At 41.8% G+C, this 14,148-nt stretch overlaps 1 protein-coding gene across 4 annotated transcripts in view; it reads left to right on the top strand.

The window, feature by feature from the left end:
- The window catches only part of anks1b (ankyrin repeat and sterile alpha motif domain containing 1B), a 157,750-nt gene extending 143,814 nt beyond the window's left edge, over window positions 1-13,936 (top strand). For 3 of the 4 annotated variants that reach the window (XM_026326486.2, XM_026326485.2, XM_026326488.2), the window contains 8 exons: window positions 257-382; window positions 3,457-3,528; window positions 5,377-5,463; window positions 6,254-6,391; window positions 6,493-6,660; window positions 9,758-9,880; window positions 11,542-11,633; window positions 12,689-13,936. In XM_026326486.2, coding sequence (XP_026182271.1) covers window positions 257-382; window positions 3,457-3,528; window positions 5,377-5,463; window positions 6,254-6,391; window positions 6,493-6,660; window positions 9,758-9,880; window positions 11,542-11,633; window positions 12,689-12,737 — 855 coding nt within the window. In that variant the 3' untranslated portion in view covers window positions 12,738-13,936. The remainder of the gene's footprint in view (window positions 1-256; window positions 383-3,456; window positions 3,529-5,376; window positions 5,464-6,253; window positions 6,392-6,492; window positions 6,661-9,757; window positions 9,881-11,541; window positions 11,634-12,688) is intronic. The other variant, XM_026326487.2, reaches the window with a different exon arrangement.
- The last annotated feature ends 212 nt before the right edge of the window (window positions 13,937-14,148 follow it).

Raw genomic sequence — 14,148 nt, 5'->3', positions numbered from 1 at the left:
GAAAGTAAAATCTCACTGGGCGAAAAAGCAGTGAGCAGCAAAAGTATGGGAGCATATTTTAACTTTCATCCAACTTTCATTTCCTCTTGGTTGTTTTCTAAAGCGTTGTTCATGTTCAGTCAGGGAAGCTGCCACGTTATTAACTGACACTCAGGCCAACAAGCTATGTCAACATGGGATACACATCTTGTAATCTTGTGAATCTGGCGTGACCCTTGTGGTTTGTGTCCTGACGTGCGATTTGTTGTCATTTCAGGCAGGCGAGTGGTGTGAACCAATCACGTTGCGTCCGCCAAACGAGGCCACCTCATCCACTCCAGTACAGTACTGGCAGCATCACCCTGAGAAGCTCATCTTTCAGTCCTGTGATTACGAAGCCTATGTGAGTGTTACCCCTTCACCTCACTCTGGTATCTATGTGCACACACAGTTCTAATATGTGTATTTGCAACCGATCTTTAAATTATCTTTTGCTGGTTGATTGATTGAAGAATATCTCACTTAAAAAAGCAACAAAGATTCACATTTAACAATCCAGAACTAGTGATTTTTTAAAATTTATTTTTAGCTGAAGAAAAACACAGATTTTTGATGATCAAAATGATAATTTTCTGTTCAGCTCTGTTATTTGCTGTTAGTATACACTGATATAAAAGAGTAATAACACTCAGCTGCACCTTTGAGCCAGTACTGCACTGTACTGTTATTGCCAGTGCCTTGGTAAATTTAGACCTGACAGTTCTGTAAAGGATGTTATAAACCCACGGTGCCACAGATGGAGCCTTGCACTTATTATTGGTTATTTGTCCATGATTGAAACTGCACTGACTACAATGATTTCTGTAAGTGCAATACTGCAGAAAAGCAATTTATATCATTGGTTTTCTGAAACACTGAGAGGGAATGTAAATGGATATCTCAGGAATAGAGGTTCCGATAGGTTCTAAGGCAGTGTGTTTAAAGCATGTACTAGAGTAGGAGGAAAAAAATGGGACAAAAAGATTGTGGGTGAGAGATCAAAAATATAAGTTTAAATAAGTAGAAGGGGAAGATGAGAAACCAAAACTGGATTATACTTATATATGAATGAAGGCAAGAAAGGATGACATAAAGAAATTAAATAAGGCAGAGGTATCATGAGAGTGTGCCCACCCTTGGTCAAAAGCGTATTCTCACCTCAGAAGATTGATAGCAGCAGTGTGGACCATTAAGCTTCTGACAGATGTACGACTACACAGGCAACGTGTTTGGGGCGGATGGACAAACACAAGATGGGTGGGCCACTATGGGAAAATATGGAGGTGATTTTATGGAGCTGTTTATGACAACATCTCTAAAACTCACTGTCCCAGGACAACGGGCTCCAGAAAGCTCAGAAAGTGAGATAAATGAGCAGGAGCCACAACAGAGGGAGGCAGAGCGTTCAGTGTGGCTATTGGCAAACTGAAGTGAGATGGAGAGTGAGTAAGAATAAGTTGGATGGATAAGACAGTGATGAGATGGAGAGGCAAAACAGAGGAGTATATTGTGTTTGTTAATCAAGAGAAAGGGATGTAATAAAGCAAAAGGACACAATAAAGGATGCAGCAGTGCTGTTCTCATTTTCATCTTAGGCTCTAAATAAACAAAAACCCTCTCCCCCACTTTCAGTGCGACCTCGGATGACATCTTAACTTTATTACGCCAGCTCTACAACCAGAGCTCGGAAATATTATCTGAAGTTATTACAAATCCATTTCCCATAAAACCCTGCAGACATCCTAACATCATTACCACACTCCACAGTACATCAACAGCCACTGTTATCTCAACATTGACTCCGCATGTTCTCTAATGTAAAAACTTTTGTAGTTACATTCAGTATCAAAAGCTTGAACTTTCTCAAACCTACTGTAGCAGCTATTCTCTTCCTTTGTGGTGTGTAGATTTTTTTTTTTTTACTCTAAAGAATAAGCCTGTTTATTTAAAGATCATCATCTCCTCTGTTTTGTGTAAAGCTTATTGTGTAACTTCTCATCACCATTTGTAGCCAAACACCTGCAGAGCCAATGACCGGTCCTGGATATCCTCTGTGTTTAGTGCTATTTAGCCAATATTAGCATGCTAAACTAAGATGGTGAAAATAAGAAATATAACATTTAAACATCAGGAGCTTAGCGTTGTCAGTGTGGCCACCTTAGCATGTTAGTGTACCACATTAACAGGTAGACAAGACAGCAGCTGTAATGCTAGTAACCCTGCCATAACAATGATGTAACATTGTGCATCTGAATCAGGACAAAATATTCCCAAGCCCAGACGGTCTGATGCTCCAAGGACCAAACTCCCCAGCTAAAATATGACTCACAGTCTGCACTACATAAAAAGTAACTCATCACACAAAAGATTGCTTTTCTTCTGTAGTCAATCTCCCACTAATCAACATGGTTATTCACTGCTTTGGTCTTTGATTTCTGGGTAATTTACTGTGGGGTCACAAAATGAGATAAAAGGAGCTGTAGATATTTCTGCTAATTCACTAAAAGCCCTGTTAGGGTCCTACATTAGGGAATCAGGCCCTTTCTGTTAGCTGGAAGTGTGCTCTGAGGTGGCGATTGTCACACCCATTAGGTGCTCTAATGTCGACATAAACAGTGTCCCTTTAAAACTGTCAGCATTAGTAGCTTCTTTATTAAATAAGATACGTGTGCAGAATATCTGACCACAGTTGTGTAAAGACAGTTGGCTCTGCCAGGTTCCAGGGTGATGGTTGATGTGATCACTGCTCTGTGTTCGCATTTATTGCAGACCTGTATTTACATTTATGTTGAGTTGTTTCCAGTACTTTGGTCTGAAGTTGTGTGGTTGTGGAGTATCAGGGAAGATAATACTACTAGAATTAGCAGCCAAGCACCTGTCACCAGTCGGGACCTGGACAGGAGCAGTGCTGGTTGAGGCATCAGTGTTTTCCTCAGCAAGAATTAGTTTAGCGCTCAGCTGCAACATTGCCTGCTGATCATCTGCCAGCATGAATCAGACCATTTTATCACCATCAAGACCTGGAGCAGAGCCGCTGTCAGCAGTCGGCTCTGGACAGGGGCGACATTGGTGACCTCAGGATGACTGAGGGAAGCAGAGAGCAGCAGGATGGTCTGATCTGCCATCATTCATCCTCATTACAGACCCACAGGCAAAGTTGAGAACAGATGACTGTCCCTGCTTCTGCACCATATGACCATCATTTCCAGGTCTGTTCATATGTAGAACAGACTAGATGAGAAAACAAGCACAGCTTTCATTTGAATTTCAACATTGGTCTTAATCTGCTAACAAGTCACATCTCAAATGTGAAACCTGTTGCTGTTAAAGGTCAGGTAGAGTTCACTGAGTATGATTTTGGGTGCTTGATGTTTAAATGGCTCCAGTGACTCACATTTAAATATGTATTTACAAATCATATGTTTGTGTTTTCCACAGTACCTGGGCTCCATGCTGGTGAAGGAGCTGAGAGGCACGGAGTCCACACAAGACGCTTGCGCAAAAATGAGGGTAAACACAGTCTAACACGACAGATCCAGCTAACATGCACATTAAAGGACCATTCTGTTCTATTACGTTTTTCTTATTTTGGTAGATTCTGGTGCTGTTGGTATAATTAATATTTAATATTTAGTTCAGAAATGCTGTGATGAGAAATGATCCTTTAATGTTGCTGCATCAAAATGGGATGAGTTGTGTATGATCATGGCTGTAGCCCACTGACTAAATGAAAGGACTGCATGTGGCTGTGCCTGTAAATGAAGTGTTGTCTCCAAATAACCTTTGACTCTGGGACTCACTCTCATAGCCTGAGTGCCGTCACACTCACATTAGAACTTAAAAAACTATCATGACGGTGGATTAGGTGTTCTGAGGGATTTATTTTTAATATCCTTGCCTGGGTAGCTCAATATACACCACAATCCTTTTACCTCAAATCACCTTATCGCATCCTCTCGCTTTGTGTTGCGGCGCTGCTCACTTTCTCTTTCTCTTGCTCCCTTTTCTCAATTTCTCCCTGGTGTTATCTGTCTCCTGAAATCCGTGTCTCCATATTTTACTATAACACTGACTCCCTCTCCTCTGGCCCTCGGTTCATATCTCTCGCCCTCATACCAAGCTGCTGCAGTGTGAAGATAAATTTTAATATTTATGAGGCTTTCTGTTCCTCTCCCCTCTTCACTCTTCTCTTCTGTCTTTATTTATGTTGTTTTATCAGAGAGCATCTCTCTTTTCTTTCTTTCTTTCTTTCTTTCTTTCTTTCTTTCTTTCTTTCTTTCTTTCTTTCTTTCCTTGCTCTGTCTGACACACCTTTGTTGCACGCCACAGTTGTAATTAAGAGCAATGAGATGCACATCACATCATTCAGGCTTTTGTGAACATAAGTTTCATCTGTGCCTGCTGCCAGCATCCCTCCTTTTACTCGTCACTCCATCCCTCCACTGTGGAGGTAGACATGGGTGTTTGAATCCCAACTTCACAGCCTATAGCTGGATATCTGCCATTGAAGTCAGGCAGCGCTGCCTTTGTCAGCTTTTCAGCACTACCTGATCCTGACAGGGCTGAACCGCAGCAGCTACGCGCTACGAGCAGGGAGGAAAGAGCAGAACAAAGAAAAGACACAGATATGGGAAGGACTGCAGTAAGTAGATTCCACAGGGGTAGAGAAAGAAAAGACGGTACGATAGAAATATGGATACTGGGAGAAGGAGATGACAAGCAATGAAAGACAAGCAGGATACAGAGAAAGCAGGAACGGGACTCAAGTCTCGTCTGTTTATTTGAATGTGTTAAAGCTTTTGGCAGGTAGAATAACAGCTGAGAGGCTGACACTGACATCACTGTAAATCACACTAATCTGCACAATCCCTCACTACAAAATGAGTTCAAATATAAGTAACTGAGGCATGTTAATGTGCCACTATGTAATTAAAAGAAATGAGGAGAAATATACAGTAAGAGGCTGATAGACTTTTTGGACGTGCAGCACTGTGGTGGTTTGAGTTTGGAAATGTAAATTTTTTTTTTTTAAGGAGGCATGTAACTCGTGTCCTTTGGAGATAATCTGATAATCAAGGAGGAAGTCATCAATGACCTTTGAATTACTCCATTTATTTATCTTTATTTATTTAAATTCTTGTAGACCTGCGGCAGTGTCCCAGGAATGAAAAGGTTATTAAATTTAGTTTAGATCTCTACTCAGTGAAACTCATTCAGCTGGAACTAATTATAATTTCAACACTGGAGTGTTGAAAGTTCAGTATTACTGTTTACTTATAGTTATTTATGTACGAGTCACTGCCTCTCTCCTTTTTGTGTCTACCTGTTGTTTTGGTTTTTTTTTTTGTGCGCTCCAAGAAGTCGACAGAACAGATGAAGAAAGTGCCGACCATCGTACTCTCCGTGTCCTACAAAGGAGTGAAGTTCATCGATGCAACGAATAAAGTAAGACTCACAGCTCACTTCCTCTGACGCCTACTGTAAATAACACATGAAAGGTCAGGCTTTTGAACATGACATTCAGAGGTGTCAGGTCTGCTGCCGTCACACTAAATCTTTAATGCGCAAACAACTTCCCAGGTTTTAACGTTTTAAAGAGAAATTTTTCATCAGGTCATTCTGATATTTTGTCTTTTGAGTTTAATAATTTTACAGTAAACAGTCAACTTCCACAATAGTAAGTCTGCCATAATATATAGAAAATGTACACAGGCGGATTGAGATGTTAACGTTGGCCCACAGTGATGACATGTAGGACAGCTGGTGAGTTCTTGGTTTTTTAATTAAAATATGTGCTGTGCTTGTATTTGCCAATGAGTCAGATCTACTTTTCTCTTCTCTTGGCTCTGCACTGCCACATGCCTGCTCAGAGACATGTCCCAATATGTTCCTGATAGTCGGCCGCTCACTGAACTCTACGCCTCAAAAATAACAATCAGGCTCCTAAGTACATTAAAGGGAAATTCAAACAGTGACGGGACTTTACCTGGATTCACTCAAGAACTCTCTAACCTTACAGAAGCAATAGAGCAGTGTCTTTTTATAGAGCCAAAGACAATACTGTCTGCTAATGTAATTGAGTGTTCTCCAGTGACATTACCAGAAGACCTGAGATGTGAGATCAATAAATCAGATCTGTTTTGCTGTGATATGGCTTAGCTGAAATAATCAACCATCTCTTTCTGTATCTCTGTTTTCCTGTTTCCCTTTTTTCATTTTCTGTCTCTGTCTGCAGAACATCATAGCAGAGCATGAGATTCGTAACATCTCATGTGCAGCTCAGGATCCAGAGGATCTGTCTACATTTGCCTACATCACCAAAGACCTCAAGTCCAGTCACCACTACTGCCATGTCTTCACTGCTTTTGATGTGGTCAGTACTGACAAAGTGCATTTACAAACACATATCAAACTCATAGAACTTGTACCATGACATTGTCTTGTTCCTGTTGACCGTTGCCCCCCTTTTTTCAGAACCTGGCATATGAGATCATCCTGACGCTGGGCCAGGCCTTCGAGGTGGCCTACCAGCTGGCTCTGCAGGCCAGGAAGACCGGCCATGGATCGTCCACACTGCCCGAGAGCTTTGACAGCAAGCCCAGCAAACCTGTCCCCAAACCCCGAGTCAACATCCGCAAATCTGTAAGCACCACTGCCGCACAGCTGCTTTGCTGTTCAAAGGGAAAATCCATCCTAAACTGAATTCACATTGCAACTCCATCTGGACTTCAGGAATTTAAATATATAGAATATATAGATCAAATATATAGAATGTTTACATGAGGTACAGTGTACACATTGAGTAAAGAAGAATAGGTTTAAGTTTTGTGATGGATTTTCACTTACACCTCTGTCATCTCAACTTTCTATTCTTTAACTCAAATTTAGCTTTTCTGTATCTGCTTCTTTTCAATACTAACCAGTGTCCTATTAACTGCCCCATTTACACTAGAATCTGTTCATCTTTTCCTTCGCTCTTCTCTGAGTCGTCCCGATCTCTCATCCATGTTCATTTACGCGTCTTCAGCTCTGTGTGTTATCCTGGGATTATCCTGGAGCACTTGTGTTTTCTGTGTGAGGCTTGGCCCAGCGGAGGATGTGGCAGAGGTTTAGGTGGATATTTGATCTGTTAAGCGTCCATTCGGTCTTGCTGTCCCTGCTGCCTCTTACACACTGGGCTGATTGATGACGCCTGTTTGCTCAGGGCTCTGGGGAGGCCTGTTTGGCTCATCCTATTCTGTGTGTGTCTGTGTGTAAGAAGATAAAACGTCCTCATGTAGAAGACTCCTCCATTCTGTAGCTTCGTATGACTGAATTTCTTGATGTTTGTGGTGTTTATAGCGTATTTGCTGTTGGTTAATTCAGAGTCCCCCATATCTGCTATATACTGTTGAGCCTGTTTGATAAAATCCAAGGTGATTGTAAGTGTGAAGCACTTTTAGTTTGCTGATATTCGTGATATCATTCACTGCAGTGTTTTGACCACAGTGTAACTGGAGAAAGGACATTTTCAAACGCAACTTCAGGACCTTATACACTCCTTTAGTTTGGACACACACTCTTCCTTACTTAGACCCTGCAGGAAAAAGCTCGACATATTTTTTTTACCTTTCATTCAGCAGCAGGTTAAGTTCTCAGAGGAATTTCACTGATGTCGCACTCTGCCCAGAATGTTAAATGTTGGTCCAGGATGAAATCAATACAGTGTTTCCACAAACTGGCCTCCTCCCATTTTAAAGGCCACACGTTTAAATATAACAAAAGAAGAACTGGGTCTTAGATTAAATGTCTCAATCAGTATTAATTTGGATTTTTGTCAGATCAAAGAATAAGTGATACTGTTGCTTTTAGTACTTGAAAGTGCCCTGAGTTTTCATCAACTTAGAAACATAAAATTGAATGTTTCTCATCAAAACGTAGCACATTTCCGTTCTTGTAAAACAATTTGTAAATTTTAATATTTTAAATTAGGAATTCTTTGTCATGTTTTGCTAATTTACAGTTTGCGACATTAGTTGGAACCCTGCTTGTATTATCGCCACCTACTGGCATTTACTGGAATAGTACCCACCCACATAAGCAGTGCTGTACTGGGCTACCAGTGAAAACAAGGGTGTGTTTAGCAGTTGTCAGATTTCAGTCAGCACTCATAGTGTTGTTTGATACCCTACCCTGGCCTTATGATATTAGATATGTGTCCCATACGCTATCATGAATTTCTCTGTGTGGCCTTTAGTAATGTCTCCTCCAACCACAGCGTCACAAAGTCTATCAGTAAACCTGCCACCCTCCCATTAACCTCTGACGGACTTTAAAATAGGCACACTAACTCACTGTGCACACTAACTCACTGTGCACACATGTCCCTCCTCCACTAACGTGCATCAGCTGGCACAGCAACACGTGTGTAAAAAAACATGTATAGAGTTACAGTGGCGGCTATATCAGTGTGCTTCAGTCAGTTTACATAGTGTGAGTCACTGAATAGAGAGATGGTGATGGGGAAGGACGGGTGGCTTCGGAGGAATGGTCTCACTTTCTAAAGTTAGAGCGAGCTGTGAGACAGCGAGGAGAGAGTGAGAGCAGGAGGTGGAGAAAAGATGGGAAAAGAGCGCATGCAGTATTTGTGTATTCACTCTCCTCCTGTGTGAGTTTGTGTTTTTGCAAAGCTTCTGTGTGGTCCTGTGCCTGCAGAGATGATGGACGATGGCATGTGTACACACAATCTGCTGACTTGGCTGCTGTTATATTAACCATTAATTACCCTTTTCCTCCCTTCATATATTTGTGTGTGTGTGTGGTATGTAGTTAATGGCTTGTGGTGTGCAGCAGGGCAAAGATACTGCAGGATTCACTTAATATTCCTGCCACTTGCCAGCCATAATCTCCATCCTGCAGCACCTCTGAAGCCCATGGGCTTTTCAGTACTGTTGCTTTGTTTCTGTGCCCACAAGTATCAGTTTCTCCACACCCTCTCATTATCATTTTTATTGTTGTGTGTGTGTGTGTTGTGAGCACATCTGCTTGTAAATCTCCCTCAACATCCACTTAACTTGCCCGTATGTGTGTGTCTGATACAAGTTGTCTTAGATCAGCATCAGCGTGTTGCTGTAATCCGAGTGTAGCTTCAAAACCGCAGTGAAAAACATGACCCTAACTCTGTAAGATCGACGTTTACAATTCTGTTTCCTACTGCAAATGAAAAAACCTGCCACTGGTGTGAAAGTACCTTGTTTCCAAGATGCCGATTCATTTTTTTCGGTAGTCTATGGGCCAAAGCTTATACTTTATATTTCCTTAAAAAACTGTAAGAGTGTAAAAGTGAAGCTATCTCTCCTGGGCGGCAGAATTTTTCATGAATTTGGAGAATAACAAAAATGAAAGCGTCTGGCTCGTGAAGGTGCTTTTGCAGATTGTTTTGTTCAGTTTCCATGTCATATTCATTTTGCTGGGAGTGTTGTTGCCATGCAGGAGTTGCTATATAAATGTGCTGTAACATGGCCTACCTCCAGCTTGGGTTTCGCTGTATTGCAGTAATGCTCCTGTCCCACGCTGTTGCCAGGGTGACGACTTTGCCATGTTGTTGCCGTGGATTTTTGCTTTGGTGTTGGAGTGTTGTTGCCTTTCCTTGTTGCCATGCAGCTACTCCGTCACTGCTGTGGTTTTGCCTTGCGTATTTGGTGTTTATCGGTTTTGCCAAGCAGGCACTTTGACTTCTATATGACCTCTGCCCCTATAGGTCATCATGTCCCCTTCCAGCCGCTGGTCACTGGGCCACATTTACACCCCTCACCGGCCTCCTCTCCACCCTCCTCTTCCTCCCCCTCGACTCTTCCATCTTCCTCACAAAGCTCAGTCACAGGTCCTCCACGCTTTTCCTTCTCTTATCCTTTATTTCTTCATGATTTTGCTTTTAGTCCAGGAGAAAGCGCCATCTGTAAGTGCTTCCATTTTATTGTCGCTTTTATTCAACTGACTCTGCATCCTTGTGTGTTGTATTTGCAGTGTTTGTGTGTCTCACTCCTCAGTCACTAACTTTATCTCAATAGTCAGTAGCATTAAAAAGACAGATGTGACAGTAGAGTCTTGCAAAGCTAATCCACTTCATCCTTGCAGCTAACACAGAGCCAGAATACAGACCACAACCTCAGTGCCTCAGTCAGTTTTTATGTGCCCCACTGCCTTCTTAAAGATACGCATTCAGGTGGTAAATGTATTAATAGTGTTTGAAGCAATAAGCAGTACTTCTGACGGTTTATCGAAACACTTATAACCACCAGAGTCCATTAATTTACTAATTCAATGTTTACAATGCATTTTTACATTTGTATTTTTTGTAGTGATCCACATGACCCCCCCGGCCCATCCAGCTTCATCCAAGGCAATTGAAATTTTAAATAGTGATCAGGACACTGCACTACCAGAGGGCACAGTGTGCTGTGGAATAATTCAAATGTGCAGTAGACTCCCTTTGTAGATGGCATGGTTTGCATCAGCTGATCACTGTGGTTGGTGCAGTTTGAAGCGTTGTAGAGTCGGTGCAGCATCATCTCAGGTTCTTATGTTCTCAACCTGCAGAAGTGTATTCATATAAATGTTATGCAGATAGACCTACTTCTGTCAGTGGCTTTACATGTGGTTGATGAATCTGATTTGGAATTTGTTGGTGAAGTATTTACTGAGCAACATGGTGTTGTGGTACTGGGAGATAGAAAGTGGGTCTGTTTGTCCTTAATCCTGAACAATACAAAACTGCACAAGAGTGTAAGGGCTTGAGTTGTGGTTATTAGTGTGTGAGGCTACAAAATGAGGCTAGAGATCTGGGTTAATATAATAGTTTCTGCACTGATGGTTGTGTAGCGGTGTATCGAGAGAAGAAAAGCAAAACATAGAACTCTGAGATTTGTGTTTACTCACAAATCGATCTTTAATGCTTTTTGTAAAACATTAACTTTGAGTCATTTTACACATTCATTCATTCTAATTCTATGTGTCAAGAAAGTGCAAAGACAAATGTAGTTATCTACTGTCAAAGCTTCAGCAGGCAGCCTACTCAGGTTGGAGGAAAGGCACCCTTATAGGAAGCAATGTCGGTTGGCTTGTTGCTCTGCTTTGAATCCACAGCGGTCCTCAAGAGCCACTGCCCTACTGTGGTGCTGATTACCTCTGTGTTCAGTCAGTCAGGAGATGGAAGAGCAGGGATAGTTGGAAAAACAGTAAAAGTAGGCAACTGGACTTGCTTAAGGTTTTTAAGATGTTTCATCTAAAAAGCTTCTTCCGTTTGTCCGGTCCTCATATCCATCCTCAGGCAATTTGTCACCTTGATAAATGTGATCTGAACAGTCCACATGACAGGATAACAACCTATTGGTGGTTCCAAGGCCCTCATAGTGTTAATGACGCCACAGAAGTCGAATACCTGGGACTTCCCACAGTCAGTCGAACTGAAGAAGCTTCTTGCATGAAAGGTGAAACATCTTGTTTTCCTTTTTTAAATGTTTTTCTTCACTGTCTCTGTGTCAGATGGAGCAGCCGTCCATGGACCAGAAGGGCCATGCCAATGTGCCGTGGATTGTGGAGCCAGGTCAGGAGGCCAAGAGAGGAGTCAACACCAAGTACGAGACCACTATTTTCTAACATACACCCGCCTTGTCCACTCCTGTGTGTGTGTGCCTTTCAGAGGTTGCCCTGTACTGGGGCCCCGCCCCGGAGTTGGGCACGAGCGACGCATGCCGCTGCGTCGCCTCACCGGCTGAAAACTAAAAAACAAAACATCCCGCCCCCGTTAGCTGAGCCTGTCCACTGCATGATGACGTTTGGCACTGCGTGCTCTCTCCTTTCTTGTCTCTTCTCTTTTGTTTCTGCTCTCCCCTCCTCTGGCCTGGGCCCCATCCTCCTGCCTGCAGGGCTGGCGCATGACCTTTGAACCCAGGGCTGTGGGGCACCTGTCTCCACCTGTTGGGAAATGGTCAGTCAGTTAGAGGTCGAGCAAATGGTTGCTCTGCTTTTTCCTTTTTTTTTTTTCTCCTTCCTGTTGATGGTCGTAACTGTTTGGCTTTGTCTCTCCTCCAACTGCCTCCATCCCTCGCTTTTCTCTACATCTCAGCCCCTTTGTCTAATGGCCCTGCCAACTTGAATGCCATCTGAAACCAGGAAGCCGCTAAGAGCCGTAACAGTGTTTTAGCTGTCAAGCCCAGTGTGGGGAGCTGACAATAAGGAGGGATGTTGTCCAACATGACAACTGGAGGAAGTGAACTTTTTTTTCTTTAATTCAAGGGGAGAGGTGATGTAGCACAGTCTCATTTTGATTCTAACTGGTGTATCCAGCAGGCTACTAGAATGTATTTAAACTTTTTGATTACATCAAATTATTTTTTTGGAAATACTAAACTTTAAACTTGACCTGTGATACAGGCAGCTGTAGGTGATACTTTGCTTCTATAGCACCTTCTTCAGCACGTGTGTGTATATGTTCAGAATTATTTTAACCACTTGGATATTTCCCTGGCCGTAAACTCATTTTAATTGGGGGAACAAAGTCTTGTATGTAAAGGTTTAGCATGTGGCTTGTGACACGCATGGTGGCCATTTTGGATTTGCTGAACAGGGGGGCCAGTGGAGAGGCGGGGTGTGAGGGCTCTCTCGATAAGTGATGTCATCTCATTTGCAGGGCAATGCCGGACGCTCATGTCTATTACTGTGGAATGCAAAGAATGTAGCCAGCCCTAAACACGGACCTTGTCAAACACACAATGCAAAAGGACTACAAAGGACCCTCTTGCTCACTTTTCAAAGGACTACAAACATGGATGCCACTTCAGTGTTTAAGGTTGACTACAACAATTAATCCACATGACACAGTAAACACTGAACCAATAGACAATTACACTAACAGGACTGCATCCTGACAGACGCTCTGCTCTGAATGTACACTTATTTGAAAGCAGCCTCAACTTTCTGCAGCTACAGCAGGAGCTGGTTTAGGCGCCAAACTGGGAAGTACGACCTTTGAACTTGGAAAGTTACAGGGCATCTGTGAAAGACAGTGGGCTCACTAAAGGCTCATGTTAATACTGGATGGGGTAAGAGTATTAGGGTATCTGGCTGGCTCTTTTTTTTCTTTTCTTTAAATTCAGAAAATACAGATATATATGCACAAGCACATAAATGGGACTAGTAGTAACACTTAAGATGCTGTGTCCTGATGACACATGCATCTATTAATGGACGATGAACCTATGTGAACAAAATTGCATCTGGCATTTAAAAATAATGTATTCTGTTAGTATTGCCCTACATTTTAATGTTTAATATGAGAGTATTATTACCATGATGATTATTCTTGTGCAACTCTTGTCTACTGTTGTCTTAATGTTATATTATTTTTCTATGATATGCTGAAATAAAACTTGGGCTTGAGAATGATGGGCATCCTTTAAAAAAAGCTGAAACTAGATGATCATACACAGAGTGAATGTTGCAGGTGGCTAGCTAACTCTTGTCAGGTCAACCCTCCATCATTTCTCATGGGGCTCTATTATCTAGCAGATGTACTATTTTAAATGCAGTATTACTGTATTTGGATGACCTTATCCAATTATAAAATGTACATAGATATTTTGCCAACTCATTGTTCATACATGTAATGTAAAAGAGACAAGAATAAAGAATTTGCAGTACATGGCACTGGAAACAAGGTACCAAAATAAAGGTTGAAAATTTAAAACCCTGGTATATTGTAGAGACTGTATTTTGAATGAAAACTGAAATTGATTAAATGGTGACATCACTGCTGACGAACTATTATTGTACATAGGCTTGGGCTTCCAGCACATTGATTTTTGTAATTTTGGCCATTATTTATATCCTTGTAAAGCACATGAAATAAACTATGACTTGTATAACCATTACTTATCCTCGACCTAACGTTTTCATTTGTCACTTTCTGTTCACTACAACTACATAAAAGGTATTTTAGTTCTTTTAGGGAAACCAAGGAACTTTAAAGGTCTAATTACAGTTTACTGGACGACTTGTTTGCTGTAGTTCTGACCAGTCATTGCAGAAATTGGGGAACAGGATTAGAAAACATTCAGACTATCAAACCGGTTTCAAACAAGCCAAAAGGTC

This window comes from Mastacembelus armatus, chromosome 23 (assembly GCF_900324485.2).
Source record: "Mastacembelus armatus chromosome 23, fMasArm1.2, whole genome shotgun sequence".
NCBI lineage: Eukaryota > Metazoa > Chordata > Actinopteri > Synbranchiformes > Mastacembelidae > Mastacembelus > Mastacembelus armatus.
This window is presented reverse-complemented; position numbering and strand designations above follow the sequence as displayed.